Below are 27783 nucleotides of genomic sequence, written 5' to 3'. Positions count from 1 at the left end.
TGGAGGGGATCTTATAGAAACATATAAAATTAAAAAAGGACTGGACAAGCTAGATGCAGGAAAAATGTTCCCAATGTTGGGCGAGTCCAGAACCAGGGGCCACACAGTCTTAGAATAAAGGGGAGGTCATTTAAGACTGAGGTGAGAAAAAACGTTTTCACTCGGAGAGTTGTGAATTTGTGGAATTCCCTGCCACAGAGGGTAGTGGAGGCCAAGTCACTGGATGGATTTAAGAGAGAGTTAGATAGAGCTCTAGGGGCTAGTGGAGTCAAGGGATATGGGGAGAAGGCAGGCACGGGTTATTGATAGGGGACGATCAGCCATGATCGCATTGAATGGCGGTGCTGGCTCGAAGGGCCGAGTGGCCTCTACTCCTCCACCTATTGTCTATGTTTCTATGTTTCTATCCAGGGAACAAGCACTTTCTCCTGATCTGTGGGGCGCGGCCTGAGGACGCCGGGCAGATCCGCTTCACGGCCAAGGACGTTGAGTGCACGGCTAACCTCAACGTTGATGGTGAGTCCGACGAGGTTGTGGGTTCGAAGCCCGACTCGGGCACCTGTGCTTCTAACCTGGGCTGACACACCAAAGTGGGCCTCATTAAGACTCTCCCCAGCCTCCGTCGACACAGAGAGTGAAGGGCAGGAATACGAGGAGCGTTTGTCGGCACTGGGCCTGTACTCGCTGGAGTTTATAAGGAGGAGTGGCCCCCTCATTGAAACTTACCGAACAGTGAAAGGCCTGGATAGAGTGGATGTGGAGAGGATGTTTCCACTAGTGGGAGAGTCTAGGACCAGAGGGCACAGCCTCAGAATTAAAGGATGTACCGTTAAAAAGGAGATGAGGAGGAATTTCTTTAGTCAGAGGGTGGTGAATCTGTGGGATTCTTTGCCACACAGACGGCTGTGGAGGCCACAAGTGAAACAATATATTTTTAAGGTGGAGATTGACATATATTCTTAATTAGTGCGGGGGCACAGATGAGAGGGGATCTCATTGAAACATATAAGATTGTTAAGGGCTTGGACACGCTAGAGGCAGGAAACATGTTCCCGATGTTGGGGGAGTCCAGAACCAGGGGCCACACACACAGTTTAAGAATAAGGGGTAAGCCATTTAGAACGGAGACGAGGAAACACTTTTTCTCACAGAGAGTGGTGAGTCTGTGGAATTCTCTGCCTCAGAGGGCGGTGGAGGCCGGTTCTCTGGATGCTTTTAAGAGAGAGTTAGATAGGGCTCTTAAAGATAGCGGAGTCAGGGGATATGGGGGGAAGGCAGGTACGGGATACTGAGTTGGATGATCAGCCATGATCACATTGAATGGCGGTGCTGGCTCGAAGGGCCGAATGGCCTACTCCTGCACCTATTGTCTATTGTCTAAAAGACGTTCTTTAAGGAAGGAGATGAGGAGTAAAATCCCTAGTCAGAGGGTGGTGAATCTGTGGGATGTGGAGAGGATGTTTCCATTAGTGGGAGAGTCTAGGACCAGAGGGCACTGCCTCAGAATTAAAGGACGTTCCTTTTGGAAGGAGATGAGGAGGAATTTCTTTAGCCAGAGGGTGGTGAATCTGTGGGATTCTTTGCCACAGGCGGCTGTGGAGGCCACAAGTCAGTGGATATATTTAAGGCAGAGATAGATAGATTCTTGATCAGTGCGGGTGTATGGGGTTATGGGGCCGAATGGCCTACTCCTGCACCTATTGTCTATGATGAGTATATTGAATGGCGGTGCTGTCTCGAAGGGCCGAATGGCCTACTCCTGCACCTATTGTCTATAATGAGTATATTGAATGACGGTGCTGGCTCGAAGGGCCGAATGGCCTACTCCCGCACCTACTGTCTATTGTCTATAATGAGTATATTGAATGACGGTGCTGGCTCGAAGGGCCGAATGGCCTACTCCCTCACCTACTGTCTATTGTCTATAATGAGTATATTGAATGGCGGTGCTGTCTCGAAGGGCCGAATGGCCTACTCCTGCACCTATTGTCTATAATGAGTATATTGAATGGCGGTGTTGTCTCGAAGGGCCGAATGGCCTCCTCCTGCACCTATTGTCTATTGTCTATAATGAGTATATTGAATGGCGGTGCTGTCTCGAAGGGCCGAATGGCCTACTCCTACACCTACTGTCTATGTCTCCAATAATAAGCCTCTCCGTACAGAGTTGCCGATTAAGATCGTGAAGCCACTGCGGGACAAGACAGCTCTGGAGAAGCACAAGGTGATCCTGGAGTGCAAGGTGTCCAAGCCCAGGGCTCAGGTGCGATGGTTCCGGGGCGGGCAGGAGCTGGAAGACGGTGACAAGTACCAGATCAGCAGCGAGGACTGCTATCGCAAGCTGGTCATCCACGGCATCACCCTCCAGGATGAAGACACCTACACCTGCGATGCCTTCGACGACAGCTCCTCGGCCAGGGTCCTGGTGGAAGGTACAGAGAGAGGGGGTGGTGAATCTGCGGGGGGTGGAGAGTGGAGAGGATGTTCACACTGGTGGGACCAGAGAACACAACCTCACAATTAAAGGATGTGGGGGGCAGTGTGTGAAAGGAGAGGGTGGGAGGGGAGAGAGGTGGGGAGAGAGGTGGGGAGATAGATGGAGGGGTGGAGAGGCAGATGACAGCCGGAGGGGAGGGGGGAGTGGGTAGGGGGGTGAGGGGTGGAGAGAGGGGTAGGGTGTGGCAGGGATGGGGAGATAGATGGAGAGGAGAGGAAGAGGGGGTGGGGAGGGGTGGAGAGGGGGGGTGAGAGACGGAGAGGCGTTGGGAAGAGGAAGAAAAGGATTTGAGTATAGGAGCAGGGAGGTTCTACTGCAGTTGTACAGGGTCTTGGTGAGACCACACCTGGAGTATTGCGTACAGTTTTGGTCTCCAAATCTGAGGAAGGACATTATTGCCGGGAGTGCAGAGAAGGTTCACCAGACTGATTCCTGGGATGTCAGGACTGTCTTATGAAGAAAGACTGGATAGACTTGGTTTATACTCTCTAGAATTTAGGAGATTGAGAGGGGATCTTATAGAAACTTACAAAATTCTTAAGGGGTTGGACAGGCTAGATGCAGGAAGATTGTTCCCGATGTTGGGGAAGTCCAGGACAAGGGGTCACACAGTTTAAGGATAAGGGGGAAATCTTTCAGGACCGAGATGAGAAAAACATTTTCTTTCACACAGAGAGTGGTGAATCTGTGGAACTCTCTGCCACAGAGGGTAGTTGAGGCCACAGTTCATTGGCTATATTTAAGAGGGAGTTAGATGTGGCCCTTGTGGCTAAAGGGATCAGGGGGTATGGAGAGAAGGCAGGGATGGAATACTGAGTTGGATGATCACCCATGATCATATTGAATGGCGGTGCAGGCTCGAAGGGCTGAATGGCCTCTACTCCTGCACCTATTTTCTATGTTTCTATGTTTGTATGTGGAGGGGATGTTTCCACTAGTGGGAGAGTCTAGGACTAGAGGGCACAGCCTCACAATCAAAGCTTGGACACGCTGGAGGCAGGAAACATGTTCCCGATGTTGGGGGAGTCCAGAACCAGGGGCCACACACACAGTTTAAGAATAAGGGGTAAGCTATTTGGAACGGAGACGAGGAAACACTTTTTCTCACAGAGAGTTGTGAGTCTGTGGAATTCTCTGCCTCAGAGGGCGGTGGAGGCCGGTTCTCTGGATGCTTTCAAGAGAGAGATAGATAGGACTCGTAAAGATAGCGGAGTCAGGGGATATGGGGAGAAGACAGGAACGGGGTACTGATTGGGGATAATCAGCCATGATCACATTGAATGGCGGTGCTGGCTCGAAGGGCCGAATGGCCTCTACTCCTGCACCTATTGTCTATTGTCTAAAGGACGTTCTTTAAGGAAGGAGATGAGGAGAAATATCCGTAGTCAGAGGGTGGTGAATCTGTGGGATGTGGAGAGGATGTTTCCACCAGTGGGAGAGTCTAGGACCAGAGGGCACAGCCTCAGAATTAAAGGACGTTCCTTTCAGGAAGGAGATGAGGAGGAATTTCTTTAGTCAGAGGGTGGTGAATCTGTGGAATTCTTTGCCACAGACGGCTGTGGAGGCCACGTCAGTGGATATTTATAAGGCAGAGATAGATAGATTCTTGATTAGTGCGGGTGTCAGGGGTTATGGGGAGAAGACGGGAGAATGGGGTTAGGAGGGAGAGATAGATCAGCCGTGATTGAATGGCGGAGTAGACTCGATGGGCCGAATGGCCTAATTTTGCTCCTATCACTTGTGAACCACTATACAAAGTACAACACTGTTGGGGCAGGGTGGCTCAGCGATAGAGTTGCTGCCTCACAGCTCCACAGACACGGGTTTGATCACCTCATAAACTCGACGGGCCGAATGGCCTACTCCTGCACCTACTTTGGGGAAAAACCTTTTATGAGGTGCTGTCGTGTGTTCAGTTATGACGTGGGGTGGAGAGAGGTGTGGGGGGGGGGGCGGGGGGGGGGGGTAGAAGTGAGGTGAGGGTGGGGGGAGGGGGGGGAGAGGGGTAGAGAGGAAGGAATGGGGGGGGGGAGTTGGGTGTCAAAATGAGAGGGTGGGGGGGAGGAGTGGGGAGGGGTTGAGAGGAAGGGGAAGAGGGAGGGGTGAGAGATCGAGAGGCAGGGGGGGGGGTGAGGGGGTGGAAACATATAAACATAGACAATAGGTGCAGGAATAGGCCATTCGGCCCTTCGAGCCTGCACCGCCATTCAATATGATCATGGCTGATCATCCAACTCAGTATCCCGTACCTGCCTTCTCTCCATACCCCCTGATCCCCTTAGCCACAAGGGCCACATCTAACTCCCTCTTAAATATAGCCAATGCATCAGGAGAGAGGGGGGATGAGGGGGGTGGAGAGAGATGGGGAGAGAGGGAGGGGTGGAGAGGGGGGTGAGAGACGGAGTTGCAGAGGGGGGGGGGGGGGGTGGTTGGGGAGGGGGAGGGAGGGGAGAGAGGGGTTATAGGGGAAGGATAGTGGGGGGGGCAGTGTGAAAAGGAGAGGGTGGGAGGGGAGAGAGGTGGGGAGATAGATGGAGGGGTGGAGATGGGGTGACAGCCGGAGGGGTGGAGAGAGGGGTAGGGTGTGGCAGGGATGGGGAGATAGATGGAGAGGAGAGGAAGAGGGGGTGGGGAGAGGTGGAGAGGGGGGTGAGAGACGGAGAGGCGTTGGGAAGAGGAAGAAAAGGATTTGAGTATAGGAGCAGGGAGGTTCTACTGCAGTTGTACAGGGTCTTGGTGAGACCACACCTGGAGTATTACGTACAGTTTTGGTCTCCAAATCTGAGGAAAGACATTCTTGCCATAGAGGGAGTGCAGAGAAGGTTCACCAGACTGATTCCTGGGATGTCAGGACTGTCTTATGAAGAAAGACTGGATAGACTTGGTTTATACTCTCTAATTTAGGAGATTGAGAGGGGATCTTATAGAAACTTTACAAAATTCTTAAGGGGTTGGACAGGCTAGATGCAGGAAGATTGTTCCCGATGTTGGGGAAGTCCAGGACAAGGGGTCACAGCTTAAGGATAAGGGGGAAATCCTTTAAAACCGAGATGAGAAGAACTTTTTTCACACAGAGAGAGTGGTGAATCTCTGGAACTCTCTGCCACAGAGGGTAGTTGAGGCCAGTTCATTGGCTATATTTAAGAGGGAGTTAGATGTGGCCCTTGTGGCTAAGGGGATCAGAGGGTATGGAGAGAAGGCAGGTACGGGATACTGAGTTGGATGATCAGCCATGATCATATTGAATGGCGGTGAAGGCTCGAAGGGCCGAATGGCCTACTCCTGCACCTAATTTCTATGTTTCTATGTTTTCTAAGAGGGCGGGGGTGGGGAGATGGAGAGGAAGAGGGAGGGGGTGGAGAGGGGGTGAGAGACGGAGAGGCAGAAGGGAGAGAGGGGGGGGTGGGGAGCGGGAGGGGGTGGAGAGGGGGTGGGGAGGGGGGTGAGACGGTGTGGCGGAAGGGAGAGGGGGGGGAGATGGAGAGGATGTCCTTCCAAATCTAATCTAATCTAATCTAATCTAAGAGGGAGGGGAGGTGGATAGGGGTGAGAGACGGAGAGGGGGGTGGGGAGAGGGAGTGGTGGAGAGGGGGGGGTGAGAGGGGTGGGGAGAGGGGCGGGGGGTAGTGGTGGAGAGGGGTGAGAGGCGGAGAGGCGGAAGGGAGATGGGGGGGGGGGTTAGTGGGGTGAGGGTGTCCCCAATGACCCTGCCCTGCCCTCCACCCCCTGTACTACAGAACAAGCCATCCTGGTGGTGAGGGAGCTGCAGGACGTGGAGGTGACTGCCCCGGGCGAGGCCCAGCTGGAGTGCGAGCTGTCGGTGCAGGTGATGAGATCGCCACAGTGGAGCCTGAACGGGCAGCTCCTGACCCGCGGCCCGGGGGTGAGGATGGAGACTGCGGGCACTGTCCAGCGCCTGGTCCTGACCGACACCTCGCCGGCCATGAGCGGCCTGGTCAAGCTCACCGCCGGTAAAGCCAGGACCAGCGCCCAGCTCACCGTCAAAGGTAAACCCGTAAACGCGAGGTTATCCACTTTGGTAGCAAAAACTGGAAGGAAAGACATTCCTGCCGTAGAGGGTGTACAGAGAAGGTTCACCAGACTGATTCCTGGGATGGCTGGACTTTCATATGACGAAAGACTGGATAGACTTGGTTTATACTCGCAATCTAGATGCTGAGTTTTCTTCACTGCCTGTTGTAGGACAGGTTTAGAGGGATATGGTCCAAACGCAGGCCGGTTGGACTAGTGTAGATGGGGCATGTTGGCCGGTGTGGGCAATAGTACACCAGTCATTGAAAGTAGGCATGCAGGTGCAGCAGGCAGTAAAGAAAGCGAATGGTATGTTGGCTTTCATAGCAAAAGGATTTGAGTATAGGAGCAGGGAGGTTCTACTGCAGTTGTGCAGGGTCTTGGTGAGACCACACCTGGAGTATTGCATACAGTTTTGGTCTCCTAATCTGAGGAAGGACATTATTGCCATAGAGGGAGTACAGAGAAGGTTCACCAGACTGATTCCTGGGATGTCAGGACTTTCATATGAAGAAAGACTGGATAGACTTGGTTTATACTCTCTAGAATTTAGGAGATTGAGGGGGGATCTTATAGAAACTTACAAAATTCTTAAGGGGTTGAACAGGCTAGATGCAGGAAGATTGTTCCCGATGTTGGGGAAGTCCAGGACAAGGGGTCACACAGTTTAAGGATAAGGGGGAAATCCTTTAAAACCGAGATGAGAAGAACTTTTTTCACACAGAGAGTGGTGAATCTCTGGAACTCTCTGCCACAGAGGGTAGTTGAGGCCACACAGTTCATTGGCTATATTTAAGAGGGAGTTAGATGTGGCCCTTGTGGCTAAAGGGATCAGGGGGTATGGAGAGAAGGCAGGTACGGGATACTGAGTTGGATGATCAGCCATGATCATATTGAATGGCGGTGCAGGCTCGAAGGGCCGAATGGCCTCTACTCCTGCACCTAATTTCTATGTTTCTATGTTTCTATGTCTATGTTTCTAAGGGCTACTTGTGACTCAATGATGCCAAATTAAACCAACCTCACAGCGATCACTCTCCCTGTCTCTAAACAGAGAGAGAGTTATGTTAAAACATCACCCTAAGAGGAAATACATTTTTGGTGATGCTATTTATATTGAAGGATAGTGTAGCAAGCACTAAGTTTGTTCTTACAGCTGTTGAGATCCATAATGTCGATGCAACTTGGCCCGCAGACAGTCTTGCTGTGTCCGGTAATGCCAGCAGTTGGCAGTGGTGAGCTGTCAGATGCCTTGTCTAAGCTCACTATGTTTGCAGCATAGAGCAGCAACAGCTCAAATTAATGCTGGAGTAACTCAGCGGGCCAGGCAGCATCTGTGGAGAACATGGATAGGTGACGTTTCACAGAGTGCTGGAGTAACTCAGCGGGTCAGGCAACATCTGTGGAGAACATGGATCGGTGACGTTTCACAGAGTGCTGGAGTAACTCAGCGGGCCAGGCAGCATCTGTGGAGAACATGGATAGGTGACGTTTCACAGAGTGCTGGAGTAACTCAGCGGGTCAGGCAACATCTATGGAGAACATGGATAGGTGACGTTTCACAGAGTGCTGGAGTAACTCAGCGGGTCAGGCAGCATCTATGGAGCTAAGGAAATAGGCAACGTTTCGGGCCGAAACCCGGAAGGGTTTCGGCCCGAAACGTTGCCTATTTCCAGAAGGTTCGGCCCGAAATGTTGCCTATTTCCTTAGCTCCATAGATGCTGCTGCACCATAACTCAGCGGGTCAGGCAGCATCTGTGGAGAACATGGATAGGTGACGTTTCACAGAGTGCTGGAGTAACTCAGCGGGTCAGGCAGCATCTGTGGAGAACATGGAATAGGTGACGTTTCACAGAGTGCTGGAGTAACTCAGTGGGTCAAGACACTTCAGGGGCAGGAGTAGGCCATTCGGCCCTTTTTCGTGGCTTTTCACCTCTTGAATTTTCGTGGCATAGAAACATAGACAATAGGTGCAGGAGGAGGCCATTCGGCCCTTCGAGCCAGCACCGCCATTCATTGTGATCATGGCTGATCGTCCCCAATCAATAACCCGTGCCTGCCTTCTCCGCATATCCCTTGACTCCACTAGCCCCTAGAGCTCGATCTAACTCTCTCTTAAATCCATCCAGTGACTTGGCCTCCACTGCCCTCTGTGGCAGGGAATTCCACAAATTCACAACTCTCTGGGTGAAAACATTTTTTCTCACCTCAGTCTTAAATGACCTCCCCTTTATTCTAAGACTGTGTGTGCCCCTGGTTCTGGACTCGCCCAACATTGGGAACATTTTTCCTGCATCTAGCTTGTCCAGTCCTTTTATAATTTTATATGTTTCTATAAGAATCCCCCCCTCATCCTTCTAAACTCCAGTGAATACAAGCCTAGTCTTTTCAATCTTTCCTCATATGACAGTCCCGCCATCCCAGGGATCAATCTCGTGAACCTACGCTGCACTGCCTCAATCACAAGGATGTCCTTCCTCAAATTAGGAGACCAAAACTGTACGCAATACTCCAGATGTGGTCTCACCAGAGCCCTATACAACTGCAGAAGAACCTCTCTACTCCTATACTGAAATCCTCTTGTTATGAAGGCCAACATTCCATTAGCTTTCTTCACTGCCTGCTGCACCTGCACGCCAACTTTCAGTGACCGGTGTACAAGGACACCCAGGTCTCGCTGCACCTCCCCCTTACCTAACCTAACCCCATTCAGATAATAATCTGCCCCCTTGTTTTTGCCACCAATGTTTTAATTTCTTTAATTTTCGTGGCTTTTCACGTCATGGATTTTCGTCGCTTCATGTTCTGCCTGAACCGCTGAGTTACTCCAGCTCCTGGTGTTTTGCTCAAGATTCCAGCATCTGCCTCCATTATCTAATCCTCATTGACTTCTCTCTGTTCAAAAAAATGAAGGAAGAACTCAGTGGGTCAGGCAGCATCTGTGGAGGGAATTAGACAGGCGAGGTTTCAGGCCAGGAACCTTCTTCGGACTGATGGTGATGCCTGTCTTAAGGGTCTTGACAATGTTTGTCTGTCCATTCCTTCCACAGATACTGCCTGGTTCGCTGAGTTTAGTCGAGATACAGCGCCGAAGCAGGCCCTTCAGCCCATTGAGTCCCCACCGACCCCACACCGACCAGCGATCCCCCAGCACGCTAGCTACAGTATCTCCATATAACCATATAAAACAATTACAGCACGGAAACAGGCCATCTCGACCCTTCTAGTCCGTGCCGAACACATAATCTCCCCTAGTCCCATCTACCTGCGCTCAGACCATAACCCTCCATTCCCTTCCCATCCATATAACTATCCAATTTATTTTTAAATTATAAAAACGAACCTGCCTCCACCACCTTCACTGGAAGCTCATTCCACACAGCCACCACTCTCTGTAAAGAAGTTCCCCCTCATGTTACCCCTAAACTTCAGTCCCTTAATTCTGAAGTCATGTCCTCTTGTTTGAATCTTCCCTATTCTCAAAGGGAAAAGCTTATCCACATCAACTCTGTCTATCCCTCTCATCATTTTAAAGACCTTTATCAAGTCCCCCCTTAACCTTCTGCGCTCCAAAGAATAAACCCCACACACATTAGGGACAATTTACAATTTTTTTACCCAAGACAATTAACCTACAAACCTGCACGCCTTTGGAGTGCGAGAGGAAACCGGAGCGCCCGGAGAAAACCCACTTGGTCACGGGGAGAACGTGCAAACTCCGTACAGCCGGCGCCCTTCGTCAGGATAAGGACATTATTGCCATAGAGGGAGTGCAGAGACGGTTCACCAGACTGATTCCTGGGATGTCAGGACTGTCTTATGAAGAAAGACTGGATAGACTCGGTTTATACTCTCTAGAATTTAGGAGATTGAGGGGGGGATCTTATAGAAACTTACAAAATTCTTAAGGGGTTGGACAGGCTAGATGCAGGAAGATTGCTCCCGATGTTGGGGAAGTCCAGGACAAGGGGTCACACAGTTTAAGGATAAGGGGGAAATCCTTTAAAACCGAGATGAGAAGAACTTTTTTCACACAGAGAGTGGTGAATCTCTGGAACTCTCTGCCGCAGAGGGTAGTCGAGGCCACAGTTCATTGGCTATATTTAAGAGGGAGTTAGATGTGGCCCTTGTGGCTAAGGGGATCAGGGGGTAGGAGAGAAGGCAGGTACGGGATACTGAGTTGGATGATCAGCCATGATCATATTGAATGGCGGTGCAGGCTCGAAGGGCCGAATGGCCTCCTACTCCTGCACCTAATTTCTATGTTTCTATGTTTCTAGGATTGAACCCGGGTCTCTGGCGCTGCTAGGCAGCACCTCCTAAAACCTCCGCTGTTCCAGGAGTGGACTCCTGCACATCGGCGAGACCAAGCGCAGTTTCGCTGGACACCTCCGCTCAGTTTGCCTGGACCCAAGTGATCTTGCGTTAGCCAAACACTTCAACTCCCATTCCCACACTGTGGCCTTTCTGTCCTGGGCCTCCTCCACCGTCAGAGTGAGGCCCAGCGCAAATTGGGAAGAACAGCACCTCATATTCTTACACCCCAGCGATATGAACCCTTGCTCTCCCTCTCTCTCCATCCCTCCCCCATCCTAATTCTCCCACCAGTCTGACTGTCCTCCTGATGACATTTTACATTGCATGCCTCGTTGTCACCTTCCCCTCTCGCTAACAATCATCTAGTCTACATTGTCTATGAGTTTAGTCCCTTTGATCTCTTGTTTTTCACACCTCGCCCTTCCATACCTCTAGTTTCCCCCCCCCCCCCTCAGTCTGAAGAAGGGTCTCGACCCGAAACGTCACCCGTTCCTTTCATCTCAGAGATGCTGCCTGTCCCGCTGAGTTAGACAATAACAATAGACAATAGGTGCAGGAGTATGCCATTCAGCCCTTCGAGCCATTCTATGTGATCATATAACCATATAACAATAACAGCACGGAAACAGGCCATCTCGGCCCTTCTAGTCCGTGCCGAACACGTATTCTCCCCTAGTCCCATCTACCTGCGCTCAGACCATAACCCTCCATTCCCTTCCTGTCCATATAACTATCCAATTTATTTTTAAATGATAAAAACTAACCTGCCTCCACCACCTTCACTGGAAGCTCATTCCACACACAGCCACCACTCTCTGAGTAAAGAAGTTCCCCCTCATGTTACCCTTAAACTTCAGTCCCTTAATTCTCAAGTCATGTCCCCTTGTTTGAATCTTCCCTACTCTCAGTGGGAAAAGCAAAAGATGATCATGGCTGATCATCCCCAATCAGTACCCCGTTCCTGCCTTCTCCCCATATCCCCTGACTCCGCTATTTTTAAGAGCCCTATCTAGCTCTCTCTTGAAAGTATCCAAAGAACCGGCCTCCACTGCCCTCTGAAGCAGAGAATTCCACAGACTCACAACTCTCTGTGAGAAAAAGTGTTTCCTCGTCTCCGTTCTAAATGGCTTACCCCTTATTCTTAAACTGTGTGTGTGGCCCCTGGTTCTGGACTCCCCCAACATCGGGAACATGTTTCCTGCCTCTAGCGTGTCCAAACCCTTAATAATCTTATATGTTTCAATGAGATGCCCTCTCATCCTTCTCAACTCCAGAGTGTACAAGCCCAGCCGCTCCATTCTCTCAGCATATGACAGTTCCACCATCCCGGGAATTAACCTGGTGAACCTACGCTGCACTCCCTCAATAGCAAGAATGTCCTTCCTCGAATTAGGGGACCAAAATTAGGGGATCCCTTGGCTTACTCCTTATTCTTAAACTGTGTGTGTAGCAGGATGGTGCCAGTTCACGGGGTGATCGCTGGTCGGCGCGGACTCGGCCGGCAAAAGACCCAGCATTTTGTGTGTGTTACTCATCCCTTCGTTGACTTCTCTTCCTTGTTCTTCACAGCTGAGTAGACGGAGCAGAATGAAGAGAGATGCACACCACTTGGGAAGGTTCGCACACACCGACAACAGGTCATCTGCAGACCCCCCCCCGGACTGACCCCCACCCACTACCCTCGGTGTGTGGGTTAGGCATCTCGTTGTTGGCCCAAACAGACCACGTCTCACAACTCACACAAATGCTGCCGACCACAGATGCCTCCAGAACTGTGTGAAACGTCAACTATCCCATGTTCTCCACAGATGCCTGACCCGTCACCTCTCACCACATCCGAAACCCTGTACCCACTGCCGAATGAAGAAGGATCCCAGTCCCGAAACGTCAAAGAGTCTGAAGAAGGGTCCCGGCCCGGTGAAACGTCACCTATCCATCTTCTCCACAGATGCTGCCTGACCCCCTGAGTTGCTCCAGCACTCTGTGTATCGTCACATATCCATCTTCCCCCCAGATCCTCCCTCTTCCCCTGCGCTACTCCCTCACGCTCTGAAACGTCACCTATCCATGTTCTCCACAGATCCTGCCTGACCCTCTGAGTTACTCCAGCACTTTGTGAAACATCACCTAGCCATGTTCTCTCCACAGATGCTGTCTGACCCGCTGAGTTACTCCAGCTCTCTGTGAAACGTCACCTATCCATGTTCTCCACAGATGCTGCCTGACCCGCTGAGTTACTCCAGCACTCTGTGAAACGTCACCTATCCATGTTCTCCACAGATGCTGCCTGCCTGACCCGCTGAGTTACCAGCACTCTGTGTCTTCTTTTGTAAACCAGCATCTGCAGTTCTCTTGTTCAAGAAGGAACTGCAGATGCTGGAATATCGAAGGAACACAAAAATGGTGGGGGAAACTCAGCGGGTGCAGCAGCATCTATGGAGCGAAAGGAAATGGGCGACGTTTCAGGCCGAAACCCTTCTTCAGACCGATTCAGTGTCTGCAGTTCCTTGTTTCCCCCCCACTGTCGCTACTCTCTCGTATTAAGCAGGAGTCTCTGGCGATTAATCTCTGGGACAGCGCGACAAGTACGAACGAGGCAGGAGAGAGCTGTTGGGGACCCGACAAAATTGAACGTTATTTTCAATTCCCGTTGAAAGTTGAAAATGGGGAAAGATCGATGCTCTGGATGGCTGTTGGTCAATGGGTTGGTTTTCCGATTGGCCACAGAACGGCACAGTTTGCCGTGTCCAGTGACGGCTGGTTGGAGCGGACGAGCTGCCGGCATCGGGGCGGCAACTTTAGACAATAGACAACAGGCGCAGGAGTAGAGGCCATTCGGCCCTTCGAGCCAGCACCGCCATTCAATGTGATCATCCCCAATCAGTACCCTGTTCCTGCCTTCTCCCCATATCCCCTGACTCCGCTATCTTTAAGAGCCCTATCTAGTCTGGAGGTTCTATACTATTATATACTATTATATAGTTATATCACTATTATATCAGACAATAGACAACAGACAATAGGCGCAGGAGTAGGCCATTCGGCCCTTCGAACCAGCACCACCATTCAATGTGATTTTTTTTAAATTTAGCGAATACAAAGTCCTTTAGCCAAGCAGTTGCCTCTTGATTTGCTGTATGAAGGGTGACGTCCTCCTTTGAGTCTTTGTTGAGGGCATCAAATGTGACCATGGCTGATCATCCCCAATCAGTACCCCGTTCCTGCCTCCTCCCCATATCCCCTGACTCCACTATCTTTAAGAGCCCTATCTAGCTCTCTCTTAAAAGCATCCAGAGAACCGGCCTCCACCGCCCTCTGTGAGGCAGAGAATTCCACAGACTCACCACTCTCTGTGTGAGAAAAAGTGTTTCCTCGTCTCCGTTCTAAATGGCTTACCCCTTATTCTTAAACTGTGTGTGTGTGGCCCCTGGTTCTGGACTCCCCCCCCAACATCGGGAACATGTTTCCTGCCTCTAGCGTGTCCAAGCCCTTAACAATCTTATATGTTTCAAACTTTAGTTTAGAGATACAGCACGGAAACAGGCCCTTCGGCCCACCGAGTCCGCGCCGACCAGCCATCACCCCGTAAACTGGCACCATCCTGCTACACATTCTAGGGACAATTTACAATATTTACTGAAGCCAAGTAACCTGCAGAACGGATACGAGGAAACACTTTTTCCTCACAGAGAGTGGTGAGTCTGTGGAATTCTCTGCCTCAGAGGGCGGTGGAGGCAGGTTCTCTCGATGGTTTCAAGAGAGAGCTAGATAGGGCTCTTAAAGATAGCGGAGTCAGGGGATATGGGGAGAAGGCAGGGACGGGGTACTGATTGTGGATGATCAGCCTTGATCACATTGAATGCGGTGCTGGCTCGAAGGGCCGAATGGCCTCCTCCTGAACCTATTGTCTATTGTCACCCGATTCAATTCCCACCCAAGAACCTAGTGCTATTTATCATCATCAGCGGTCACTTGAAACGAGTGCGACTGTCCTCTCATGGAGGACGCCTGTGCGTAACTTTGTTTAACGTGGGGAGACTGGTGCACAGACAGCCATCCCACGTGGGGTCCTTGACAGATCTGGGTCAGGATCCAGTGGCATGGAGTCCCAGACGACCGGAGACCCTTTTCTGCTGCAGCCTTCATCCGCCTTCCCAGCCGTTGTGACGTTAGCTCCACTAAGGTCAGCCATCGTCCTCCGCCTGTTCCACCGTTGAGGTCTTGGTTGGATCGCTCTTTGTCAGAGACTTCCCCCTCGACCTTACCGCCATGGGTGGCCCTACCAGGAGCACAGCTCCAGACGGCATCGCTCTCAGGATCTCAGGTCCACACAAGCTTCTCCGCCACGACACGGTGACCATCCAAGAAGAACAGTGCCATTTAACTACATTCTGCACTCTGTATCTTCCCCTCTGCTCTCCACCTGTTGTACTTTGAGTTTGACTTAATTGTGTTGAAGTCTGGTTTTATCTGATCTGTGATTATAGTGATAGGAAGCTTTTCACTGTACCTCGGTACACACGACAATATTAAACCCGAACCTTAATCCCTGCCGAGTCTTCACTGTGAATTAATGGCATCCATTGCAACTCTCTGCATCTGTGGGTTTACACTTGAGATCTTCATACGGCCCGATTGTTGGCTGCGGCCAAGGCTTTATGTACAGTAGGACTTCCTGCAATAAAATATTGCTCCATAGATAGAAGTAGAACATAGAAAATAGGTCCAGGAGTAGGCCATTAAGCCCTTCGAGCCTGCACCGCCATTCAATGTGATCATGGCTGATCATCCAACACAGTATCCTGTATCTGCCTTCTCTCCATACCCCCTGATCCCTTTAGCCACAAGGGCCACATCTAACTCCCTCTTAAATATAGCCAATGAACTGTGCCTCAACTACCCTCTGCGGCAGAGAGTTCCAGAGATTCACCACTCTCTGTGTGAAAAAAGTTCTTCTCATCTCAGTTTTAAACGATTTCCCCCTTATCCTTAAGCTGTGACCCCCTTGTCCTGGACTTCCCCAACATCGGGAACAATCTTCCTGCATCTAGCCTGTCCAACCCCTTAAGAATTTTGTAAGTTTCTATAAGATCCCCCTCAATCTTCTAAATTCTAGAGATTCAAGTATCATCCAACACAGTATCCTGTACCTGCCTTCTCTCCATACCTACCTGATCCCTTTAGCCACAAGGGCCACATCTAACTCCCTCTTAAATATAGCCAATGAACTGTGGCCTGAACTACCTTCTGTGGCAGAGAATTCCACAGATTCACCACTCTCTGTGTGAAAAATGTTTTTCTCATCTCGGTCCTAAAAGATTTCCCCCTTATCCTTAAGCTGTGACCCCTTGTTCTGGACTTCCCCAACATCGGGAACAATCTTCCTGCATCTAGCCTGTCCAACACCTTAAGAATTTTGTAAGTTTCTATAAGATCCCCCATCAAGATGGCCTGTAATTGTTATATGGTTGTCAGCGCTGGCATCCATCATTAAACTTCAAACATCTTATCAATGATCAAATTAAACCTCCACTCAACGTTTCCATGGTTATTTATGGATTTCAGGCTCAAAAAAACACATATATATATATATATATGTATAAAAACAATGCTGCCAATCTTCCAGTTCTGTACAGACAAGCTGAACATATACATATTAGCACATGATCATTGAACAATATATTAATATTTCTAATTGGGGTCAGGTTCCGTGAGGAGTTAAACCTCCACCTCGTTAAACCCCTTCACATTTTTTTCAGTTTAGTTTAGAGCGCAGAAACAGGCCCTTCGGCCCACCGAGTCCGCGCCGACAAGCGATCCCCGCACACCAACACTCCAGGGACATTTTTTGCATTTTCATTCCAAGCCGATTAACCTACAAACCTGTGCGTCTTTGGCGTGTGGGAGGAAACCGAAGATCTCGGAGAAAAACCCACGCAGGTCACGGGGAGACAGCGCCCCGTAGTCAGGATCGAACCAGGGTCTCTGGCGATGAAAGGCAGCAACTCTACCGCTGTGCCACCATGGCCAGCTACAACCATAGTTTGTATGCGCCCATCAGTGAGAGATGATGGTGGGGCTTTTAAGTTTTCTTGCTTAGGAGAGGGCAGTGATTCATAGAAACATAGAAAATAGGTGCAGGAGGTCACTCGGCCCTTCGAGCCAGCACCGCCATTCATTGTGATCATGGCTGATCGTCCCCTATCAATAACCCGTGCCTGCCTTCTCCCCATATCCCTTGACACCACAAGCCCCTAAAGCTCTATCTAACTCTTTCTTAAATCCATCCAGTGACTTGGCCTCCACTGCCCTCTGTGGCAGGGAATTCCACAAATTCACAACTCTCTGGGTGAAAACGTTTTTTCTCACCTCAGTCTTAAATGACCTCCCCTTTATTCCAAGACTGTGGTTCTGGACTCGCCCAACATTGGGAACATGTTTCCTGCATCTAGCTTGTCCAGTCCTTTTATAATTTTATATGTTTCTATAAGATCCCCCCCTCACCCTTCTAAACTCCAGTGAATACAAGCCTAGTCTTTTCAATCTTTCCTCACATGACAGTCCCGCCATCCCAGGGATCAATCTCGTGAACCTTCGCTGCACTGCCTCAATCACAAGGATGTCCTTCCTCAAATTAGGTGGCCAAAACTGTACACAATACTCCAGATGTGGTCTCACCAGAGCCCTATACAACTGCAGTAGAACCCCTCTACTCTTATACTGAAATCCTCTTGTTATGAAGGCCAACACTCCATTAGCTTTCTTCACTGCCTGCTGTACCTGTAAGCATTAGTAACTATTCATCTGTGGTTGTATCTATTCCTGTAGCTGACTAGGTCTAACCATCACAGGTAGACCTTCCACAGCTCCCACAGGTGAAGTTGTCTCTGGCTGTTGGATCGGGGAGTGCTGCCTCCTGGGTCTTGGTCCACGTGCTGTCGTGGTGCTTCAGGCCCACCAGGAGGTCCTCTCCCCCACCTCACCCGGTCCTCAGGAGCCGCTTTATAATAGGTCCCACTTTCATAGATGCAGCATGGAAACAGGCCCTTCAGCCCACACCATCGACCATCCATTCACACACTAGTTGTTATCCCACTCTCTCATCCACTCCCTACACACCAAAGATCCTGTAGCGAGCAAGATAGTCCACTCGATGAAAAAGACGTAGTACGGTCATGTGCAATTTTCGGCCCCATTTCCGTAACCGGCTTCCGTCTCCGCACCAAAGACCCCATAGGATACAGGTGCGGAGACGGAAGCCGGTTATGGAAACATCCTCGTAAAAATAAAAGTTATTTGTTAAAAATCTTCTCCTCATTTTTCAGAATTTTAATTTATTAACACAAACTGTTCCCCCGCAACCTGCGAGTCGGGTCGGGTTACTGATATGGATGAAAAATAGGCCCGCGTTCCATTCCGTTGTGTACTACAAGTCAGCCCAGCCCATCAGTCTGAAGAAGGGTTTCGGCCCGAAACGTTGCCTATTTCCTTCGCTCCATAGATGCTGCTGCACCCGCCGAGTTTCTCCAGCATTTTTTGTGTACCTTCGATTTTCCAGCATCTGCAGTTCCTTCTTGAGCCCATTGCATTTAGCAGGAGTGGTCTATCTTGCTCCGCTATAGGATCTTTGCTACATACAGCCTGCAATTTACAGTGGGCCAGTTAACTTACAGACCCAACCTTGAAGAAACCTTTGGATAGGTACATGGATAGGACGGGTTTAGAGGGATATGGGCCAAACGCAGGCTGGTGGGACTGGTGTTGATGGGGCATGATGGTCGGTGTGGGAGAAGCTGGGCCTAAGGGCCCGTTTCCACAGGTACGACTAAAAACAAAAGATATGGATAATATCCAGTCAGAGGAGATTAGTTTAACTTGGCATTGTGTTTGGCGCAGACATTGTGGGCTGAAGGACCATGTCCATGCTTGAGAAGCACAAGAGTCTTTGAAACTTACTCCACTGGCCACTGGGGAAGACAGGTCTGAACACAGTCCGATCGATTCTTGGCAAGCGGGAGAATGGAAGGTTACCAGGATGGGAAGAACACAAAGGTGAGGTTACAATCTGATACAGTACGATCAGGTGGCAGAGATACATAGACAATAGGTGCAGGAGTAGGCCATTCGGCCCCCTCGAGCCAGCACCGCCATTCAATGTGATCACGGCTGATTATCCACAATCACTACACCGTTCCTGCCTTCTCCCCATATCCCCTGACTCCGCTACCTTTAAGAACTCTATCTAAGTGGGGCAGTGGTAGAGTTGCTGCCTTACAGCAGCAGAGACCCGAGTTCGATCCTGACGACGGGTGCCGTCTGTGCGGAGTTTGTACGTTCTGCGTGGGTTTTCTCCGGGTGCTCACCTTTCCTCCCGCGCTCCAAAGACGGTGCGGGTTTGTAGGTTAATTGGCTTTGGTAACTTTGTACATCCCCCTCCCCGCCCCCCCAAGTGCGTAGAATAGTGCTAGTGTGTACGGGGTGACCGCTGGTCGGCACCTACTCGACGGGCCGAAGGGCCAGTTTCTGCGCTGTATCTCCAAACTAAACGAATGGCCTGGTTGACCGAATGGAGTTCTGCTTTGCTCCATTGTCAAAGTCGATCATCCCGGCGAGAGGGCCTGAACATCGGGCCGCCACAGAGGCGACTGCGGACGGCTCAAAAGGCCCCGGCCATGGGTGAACTAAGAGGAGAGGACTGAACTGTGCTGCCTTCCCTCACAGTGGGAAACGTTGATTCCGCCGTGTGTGTGGGGGGATGTTCACGTTAAACTCTTATCGTGTGTCGTGTTCTTTTTATTCGTATGGCGACTCAAATCTCACTGTACCAATTGGTGGTTGTGACAATTAATGTAACTTGAACTTGAAGTCAAGGGCCACCTCCCATCTCTCAAGGCCCTCATCATAAAACAATTCAACCATCTCCCAGCCAATTCCATGCGCAGAAACAGGGAGGGATTTGAGGGACAGTAATTGAGGGATTATTCTGCAGTTGTACCGGTCTCTGGTGAGACCACATCTGGAGTATTGTGTCCAGTTTTGGTCTCCTAATTCGAGGAAGGACATCCTTGCGATTGAGGCAGTGCAGCGTAGGTTCACCAGATTGATCCCTGGGATGGCGGGACTGTCATATGAGGAAGGATTGAAAAGACTAGGCTTGTATTCACTGGAGTTTAGAAGGATGAGGGGGATTCTTATAGAAACATATAAAATTATAAAATGACTGGACAAGCTGGATGCAGGAAAAATGTTCCCAATGTTGGGCGAGTCCAGAACCAGGGGCCACAGTCTTTGTAGGCAGGCATGGGCAAGATGGGCCGAAAGGCCTGTTTCCTTGCTGTATCACTCCATGACTCTAGGAAGTTCCTTGGTTGAGGAAGGACATCCTTGTGATTGAGGCAGTGCAGCGTAGGTTCACGAGATTGATCCCTGGGATGGCGGGACTGTCATATGAGGAAGGATTGAAAAGACTAGGCTTGTATTCACTGGAGTTTAGAAGGATGAGGGGGCAGATCTTATAGAAACATATAAAATTATAAAAGGACTGGACAGGCCAGATGCAGGAAATAACCGTCAAATTAACAGCTCGGCTGTCAGAGCGAAACTGAATCCTCCTGGCACTGAAATGGTTCAGTATAAAAGGGAGTGGCTTTTGACCTCTGCCTTGTGAGATCCTATCTACAGTAACCTGGCCACACCTTGCCCTATTGCACTGTGCAAATTGAAAGCTCGGCTCATTTAAGGGCGGGGAATGAGTTTCTACTGAAGTCACCAGTTTTACAAAGAAAAGGACCTACCAGGGCGGTGAATCTGTGGGATTCACGGATGTGGAGGACAAGTCTTTGGGTATTTTTAAAGCAGAGATTGACAGATTAGTGGGTCAGGGGTTGTGGGGAGAAGGCAGGAGAATGGGGTTGGGAGGGAAAAATAGATCACACGTGATTGAAGGGCTGAGTAGACTCGATGGGCCGAATGGCCTAATTCTGCTGCTGTGTCTAATGGTGTGCATTTCTGCTTGCCCCATTACAGGAAGGATGTGGAGGCTTTGGAGATGTGGAGAAGGTCCTTGATCAGTACGGGTGTCAGGGGTTATGGGGAGAAGGCAGGAGAATGGGGTTAGGAGGGAGAGATAGATATGGGGCGAATGGTCGAATGCAACGGTCTGAAGAAGGGTTCTGAAACAAAACCTCACCGATCAGTGTTCTCCACAGATGCTGCCTGACCCGCTGAGTTAGTCCAGCACTCTGTGAAACGTCACCTATCCATGTTCTCCACAGATGCTGCCTGACCCACTGAGTTACTCCAGCACTCTGTGAAACGTCACCTATCCATGTTCTCCACAGATGCTGCCTGACCCGCTGAGTTACTCCAGCACTCTGTGAAACGTCACCTATCCATGTTCTCCACAGATGCTGCCTGACCCACTGAGTTACTCCAGCACTCTGTGAAACGTCACCTATCCATGTTCTCCACAGATGCTGCCTGACCCACCGAGTTATGGTGCAGCAGCATCTATGGAGCTAAGGAAATAGGCAACATTTCGGGCCGAAATCCTTCTGGAAATGGGCAACGTTTTTTTCCTTAGCTCCATAGATGCTGCCTGACCCGCTGAGTTACTCCAGCACTCTGCGAAACGTCACCTATCCATGTTCTCCACAGATGCTGCCTGACCCGCTGAGTTACTCCAGCACTTTAGAGTTGAAACATTGCCCGACCGAGCCACCGAGTGTCTTGAAAAGCTGAATATGGATTGTGTCGATAAATGAGGAGGAATTCCTTTAGCCAGAGGGTGGCGAATCTGTGGAGTTCATTGCCGCAGACGGCTGTGGAGGCCAAGTCAATGGGTGTTTCAAAGGCTAGTATGGGTATCAAAGGTTATGGCAGGAAGGCAGGAGAATGAGACCAAGAAGTAAAAATTAGATCAGCCATGATTGAATGGTGGAGCCAGACTCGATGGGCCGAATGGCCGACTTCTGCTCCTATGTCTGTACAAGCCTATGCGGAAGCGTTATTCTGACCTTCCGCTGGTATTTCAGTGCAAGCTGAGGCCACGTGCATTTGCAATCACTACGGAGCAGGCAGCCTGTGGTCTATTATCCTCCATGAGCAGATACACCTTCTCTCCCTCTCTCTCCCTCTCTCTTGCTGTCCTTACCAGCAAGTCCCAGTCCTCTGCAGCTCACCCTGGATTTGCTGCGACGGTCGCAGCTCTCTCGTGCAAGGTGCATTGTTGCATGCAAGTGTGCAGCCAGGAGTGGCCAGTTTTGGTGCCATGATGTGTTGGTGTGGTCAGGTACAGAGGCTCAGGTTGCAACCGCTTGCCCTTCCCTTGTACCTGAAACGGGCTCGGTTCCTCGCTGGCTGGAAGGACAGCCGAGCCCTGTGGGGGGCGCCAACACCCACGCGTACATGCGCCTCAGGTTAATCCAGTAACCTGTTCAGATAGTTTTTGGCGGGGTCACCTTCAGTAACGTCAGGGTCCTTCGGAGGCGACCACGATTTCGATGGCCGCGGATTGGAGGGGGAGGGAGGGCGGAGGGTCGCGGGAGCCCAGGGTGTGGGTGACGGGCACCTTGCCCACCCCTGCGCTGGGGTCCCCGAGCGGGTGGTGCCGCCGGATGTGCTTCACCACCTGGAACTTCTGCTTGGCCTTGTAGCTGCAGTGGCGGCAGAAGAAGGGGTGCTCGTTGGTGTGGGTGAGGTAGTGGTGCCGCAGGCCGGCTTGCCAGCGGAAGCCCCGGCGGCACACCCCGCACACGTGGGGCTTCTCCTCGCTGTGCTTCTTCAGGTGGGTCTTGAGGAGGAAGCGGGTCTTGAAGCCCTTGCCGCACTGCTCGCAGATGAAGCTCCGCGCCTCCTTGTGCCGCGTCTCCGTGTGGGTCCGCAGGGCGTCCGCTCGGTTGCTGCGGTAATCGCACTGGTCGCACCGGTAGGGTTTGGCTCCTGTGGACACGGAGGCCGTGGGGTTAGTCAAACAACGCGCCAATCACTTGCCCGCACCGGGCTAACTAGTCACTAAAAGGCAAGCCAGAGTCCCACATCACACAGAAACCACCCATTCATAGAAACATAGAAGGTCGATAAATATGCTGGAGAAACTCCAGCACTTTTTTCACGCAGAGAGTGGTGAACTTACAAAATTCTTAAGGGGTTGGACAGGCTAGATGCAGGAAGATTGTTCCCGATGTTGGGGAAGTCCAGGACAAGGGGTCACAGCTTAAGGATAAGGGGGAAATCCTTTAAAACCGAGATGAGACAAACTTTTTTCACACAGAGAGTGGTGAATCTCTGGAACTCTCTGCCACAGTGGGTAGTTGAGGCCACAGTTCATTGGCTATATTTAAGAGGGAGTTAGATGTGGCCCTTGTGGCTAAGGGGATCAGGGGGTATGGAGAGAAGGCAGGTACGGGATACTGAGTTGGATGATCAGCCATGATCATATTGAATGGCGGTGCAGGCTCGAAGGGCCGAATGGCCTACTCCTGCACCTAATTTCTATGTTTCTATGTTTCTAAACTCAGCGGGTGAGGCAGCATCGATGGTTCTTGGGGTCCTCCAAAATATTCCAAATGGAATTTAAACTGGAGGTGGTGATGGAGCAAAGGAATAGGTGACAATAGACAATATTTCTATATTTGCTATAATATTGCTATATTTAAGAGGGAGTTTGATGTGGCTAAGGGGATCAGGGGGTATGGAGAGAAGGCAGGTACGGGATACTGAGTTGGATGATCAGCCATGATCATATTGAATGGCGAATGGTGCAGGCTCGAAGGGCCGAATGGCCTCTACTCCTGCACCTAATTTCTATAGGTGCAGGAGTAGGCCATTCGGCCCAGCACCGCCAGTCAATGCGATCATGACTAATCATTGGACAGGCTAGATGCAGGAAGATTATTCCCGGTGTTGGGGAAGTCCAGGACAAGGGGTCACACAGTTTAAGGATAAGAGGGAAGTCTTTTAGGATCGAGATGAGAAAAACATTTTTATTCACACACAGAGAGTGGTGAATCTGTGGAATTCTCTGCCACAGAAGGTGGTTGAGGCCACACAGTTCATTGGCTATATTTAAGAGGGAGTTAGATGTGGCCCTTGTGGCTAAAGGGATCAGGGGGTATGGAGAGAAGGCAGGTACAGGATACTGAGTTGGATGATCAGCCATGATCATATCGAATGGCGGTGCAGGCTCGAAGGGCCGAATGGCCTACTCGTGCACCTATTTTCTATGTTTCTATCCTCAATCAGTACCCCGTTCCTGCCTTCTCCCCATATCCCCTGACTCCGCTCTCTTTAAGAGCCTTATCTAGCTCTCTCTTAAAAGCATCCAGAGAACCCGCCTCCACCGCCCTCTGAGGCAGAGAATTCCACAGACTCACCACTCTCTGTGAGAAAAAGTTTCCTCGTCTCTGTTCCAAATGGTTCACTCCTTATTCTTAAACTGTGTGGCCCCTGGTTCTGGACTCCACCACCATCGGGAACATGTTTACTGCCTCTAGCGTGTCCAAACCCTTAACAATCATATATGTTTCAATGAGATCCCTCTCATCCTTCTAAACTCCAGAGTGTACAAGCCCAGCTGCTCCATTCTCTCAGCATATGACAGCCCCGCCATCCCGGGAATTAACCTGGTGAACCTACGCTGGGCTCCCTCAATAGCATGAATGTCCTTCCTCAAATTAGGGGACCAAAACTACACACAATGGCTCTGACTCTATACTTTTTTTAGTTTAGTTTAGAGACACAGTGCGCAAACTAGCCTTTCGGTCTGAGGAAGGACAATAGCAATAATGTCCTTCCTCGGATTTGGAGACCAAAACTGCACACAATACTCCAGGTGTGGTCTCACCAGGGCCCTGTACAACTGCAGAAGGACCTCTTTGCTCCTATCTTCTTCAGACTGGAGAAAGATCTCATCCCGAAACGTCACCCGTTCCTTCTCTCGAGAGACGCTGCCTGTCCCGCTGAGTTACTCCAGCATTATGTGTCTATCTTTGGTGTAAACCAGCATCTGCAGTTCTTTCCCGGTGTTTGTTTTGGTTGGGCAGGGCCGTCCTGCTTGTGGATTTTGAAAAGGAAATAGAAATGGCAGTATGGGGTTGGTCACTATGTTTTGTTTAGGAAGGGCCTCGACCCGAGACGTCACCTATTTCCTGGGATGTCAGGACTGTCTTATGAAGAAAGACTGGATAGACTTGGTTTATACTCTCTAGAGTTTAGGAGATTGAGAGGGGATCTTATAGAAACTTACAAAATTCTTAAGGGGTTGGACAGGCTAGATGCAGGAAGATTGCTCCCGATGTTGGGGAAGTCCAGGACAAGGGGTCACAGCTTAAGGATAAGGGGGAAATCCTTTAAAACTGAGATGAGAACTTTTTTCACACAGAGGGTGGTGAATCTCTGGAACTCTCTGCCACAGAGGGTAGTCGAGGCCAGTTCATTGGCTATATTTAAGAGGGAGTTAGATGTGGCCCTTGTGGCTAAGGGGATCAGGGGGTATGGAGAGAAGGCAGGTACGGGATACTGAGTTGGATGATCAGCCATGGTCATATTGAATGGCGGTGCAGGCTCGAAGGGCCGAATGGCCTACTCCTGCACCTAATTTCTATGTTTCTATGTTTCCTTTGCTCCATAGATGCTGCCTCACCCGCTGAGTTTCTCCAGCAATTTTGTCTACCTTCGATTTTCCCAACATTTTTCTGCAGTTCTTTCTTAAACATAATGTTTTGTTTGGTGGGGCAAGTGCAGGCAGTAACAATGGGTCTGCCAGGAGTGTGTCCCGACTGAAACGTCCCCTATCCATGACCTCCACAGATGCTGCCTGACCTGCCGAGTTACTCCAGCACTCTGTGCCTCATAGACTTTTGTGTTCTGGTTTGCAATCCAGGTGAGTTTCAATGTTTGGTGCTTTCTACCCTACAGTCAACCAAACTGCTGTGGAGACAGTGTTTGACGGCACTGGGCTTGTACTCGCTGGAGTTCAGAAGCGGGGGGTGGGGGTGGGACCACACCTCATTGGAGACTTACCGAACAGTGAAAGGCCTGGATAGAGTGTTTCCACTAGTGGGAGAGTCTAGGATCAGAGGGCGCTGCCTCAGAATAAATGGACGTCCCTTTAGAAAGGAGACAAGGAGGATCTTCTTTCGCCAGAGGGTGGCAAAAATCTGTGGAATTCATTGCCACAAAAGGCTCTGGAGGCTGTTATTGGGTATTTTTAAAGCAGAGGTTGACATGTTCTCCATTAGTAAGGGTGTCAAGGGGAATATGGGGAGAAGGTAGAAAAATGGGGTTGAGAGGGAAAGGGAGATCAGTCGTGACTGAATGGCGGAGTAGACTCGATGGGCTGAATGGCCTGATTCCACTCATGAATATAAAAGCGATCAATTGCAGAAGGAACACGCTCCTGTCCTTGGAGGTACTAAGTTGGGACCAAGATAACTGGTGCAAAGTGCAGCAACTAAGCAGGTCAGGCAGCATCTGTGGAGGGAATCCATAGTTGATGTTTTGGGTTGGGATGCTTTTTGAGTGGGTCTCCAGATTACCAGTCTTGTGTTCCCTCTGCAGCAGACAAAATATGCGGGAGGAACTGTAGATGCTGGTCTACACCGAAGATAGGCACAAAGAGACACTCTTCTTGATTAGAACGGGTGGCAGGCAAATGGGTTTAGGGAGAAGGCAGGAAAATGGGTTCAGGTGGCAAAGATCAGCCATGATTGAATGGCAGAGTAGACTCGATGGGCCGAATGGCTTGATTCTACTCCGACAACTTGTGAAAATGTTTAAATGTTTAAGTGACTCAGCAGGTCAGACAGCATCTGTGGAGAAAAGGAATAGGTGACGTTTTTGGGTCGAGACTTTGATGATCTCAGGTCTGAAGAAGGGTCTCGGCCCGATATACGTCGCCCATGCCTTTTCTCAAGAGAAGCCGTCTGACCCGCTGAGTTGCTCCAGCAACTTTTGGCGACCCTGATATGACGCCGGCAGTTGCCGGAAAACATCGGCAAGTGCGACAACAGGCCCTTTAGTCTTTGTTCGCTCGGTGGGGATACTGAACGCTGTGGGCGGTTCGATGGTAATCATGTATCTACTTTCCGCGGACTTAATAGCACCCAACAAAAAAGCTCTTCACTGTACCTCGGTACATGTGACCATAAACTTAACTAAACACCGAGTCCTTTTGTGTGAACTAGCGTCTACAGTTCCTTACCTCTCTTCACCTCTCCAGGCTTTCTTCACCGTTCTACAATCGGTCTAAATAAGCAAAACAACCAAACTAAACTAAACTGTGGGTATGGACCGAGCTGCCAGAGGAGGTAGTTGAGGCAGGGACTATCAGAGGGGTCCCGACCCGAAACATCACCCATCTTTATTTTCTGCAGAGATGCTGTCTGACCTGCTGAGTTACTCCAGCATTTTCATAGCAAAAGGATTTGAGTATAGGAGCAGGGAGGTTCTACTGCAGTTGTACAGGGTCTTGGTGAGACCACACTTGGAGTATTGCGTACAGTTTTGGTCTCCAAATCTGAGGAAGGACATTATTGCCATAGAGGGAGTGCAGAGAAGGTTCACCAGACTGATTCCTGGGATGTCAGGACTGTCTTATGAAGAAAGACTGGATAGACTTGGTTTATACTCTATAGAATTTAGGAGATTGAGAGGGGATCTTATAGAAACTTACAAAATTCTTAAGGGGTTGGACAGGCTAGATGCAGGAAGATTGCTCCCGATGTTGGGGAAGTCCAGGACAAGGGGACACAGCTTAAGGATAAGGGGGAAATCCTTTAAAACCGAGATGAGAAGAACTTTTTTCACACAGAGAGTGGTGAATCTCTGGAACTCTCTGCCACAGGGGGTAGTCGAGGCCACAGTTCATTGGCTATATTTAAGAGGGAGTTAGATGTGGCCCTTGTGGCTAAGGGGATCAGAGGGTATGGAGAGAAGGC

General features: G+C 50.2%; 2 protein-coding genes across 2 annotated transcripts in view; one reads left to right on the top strand and one right to left on the bottom strand.

The window, feature by feature from the left end:
• LOC129693510 (obscurin-like protein 1) overlaps positions 1-12571 on the top strand; it is a 35943-nt gene extending 23372 nt beyond the window's left edge. Inside the window, exons 7-10 of the mRNA XM_055630322.1 lie at positions 412-516; positions 2166-2432; positions 6235-6504; positions 12416-12571. Coding sequence (XP_055486297.1) covers positions 412-516; positions 2166-2432; positions 6235-6504; positions 12416-12423 — 650 coding nt within the window. The 3' untranslated portion in view covers positions 12424-12571. The remainder of the gene's footprint in view (positions 1-411; positions 517-2165; positions 2433-6234; positions 6505-12415) is intronic.
• Positions 12572-19804: 7233 nt separating this feature from the next.
• znf142 (zinc finger protein 142) overlaps positions 19805-27783 on the bottom strand; it is a 41351-nt gene continuing 33372 nt past the window's right edge. Inside the window, 1 exon segment of the mRNA XM_055630323.1 lies at positions 19805-22786. Coding sequence (XP_055486298.1) covers positions 22317-22786 — 470 coding nt within the window. The 3' untranslated portion in view covers positions 19805-22316.

This window comes from Leucoraja erinacea, unplaced genomic scaffold (genome assembly GCF_028641065.1).
Source record: "Leucoraja erinacea ecotype New England unplaced genomic scaffold, Leri_hhj_1 Leri_319S, whole genome shotgun sequence".
In the NCBI taxonomy this organism is placed as follows: Eukaryota; Metazoa; Chordata; class Chondrichthyes; order Rajiformes; family Rajidae; genus Leucoraja; species Leucoraja erinaceus.
This window is presented reverse-complemented; position numbering and strand designations above follow the sequence as displayed.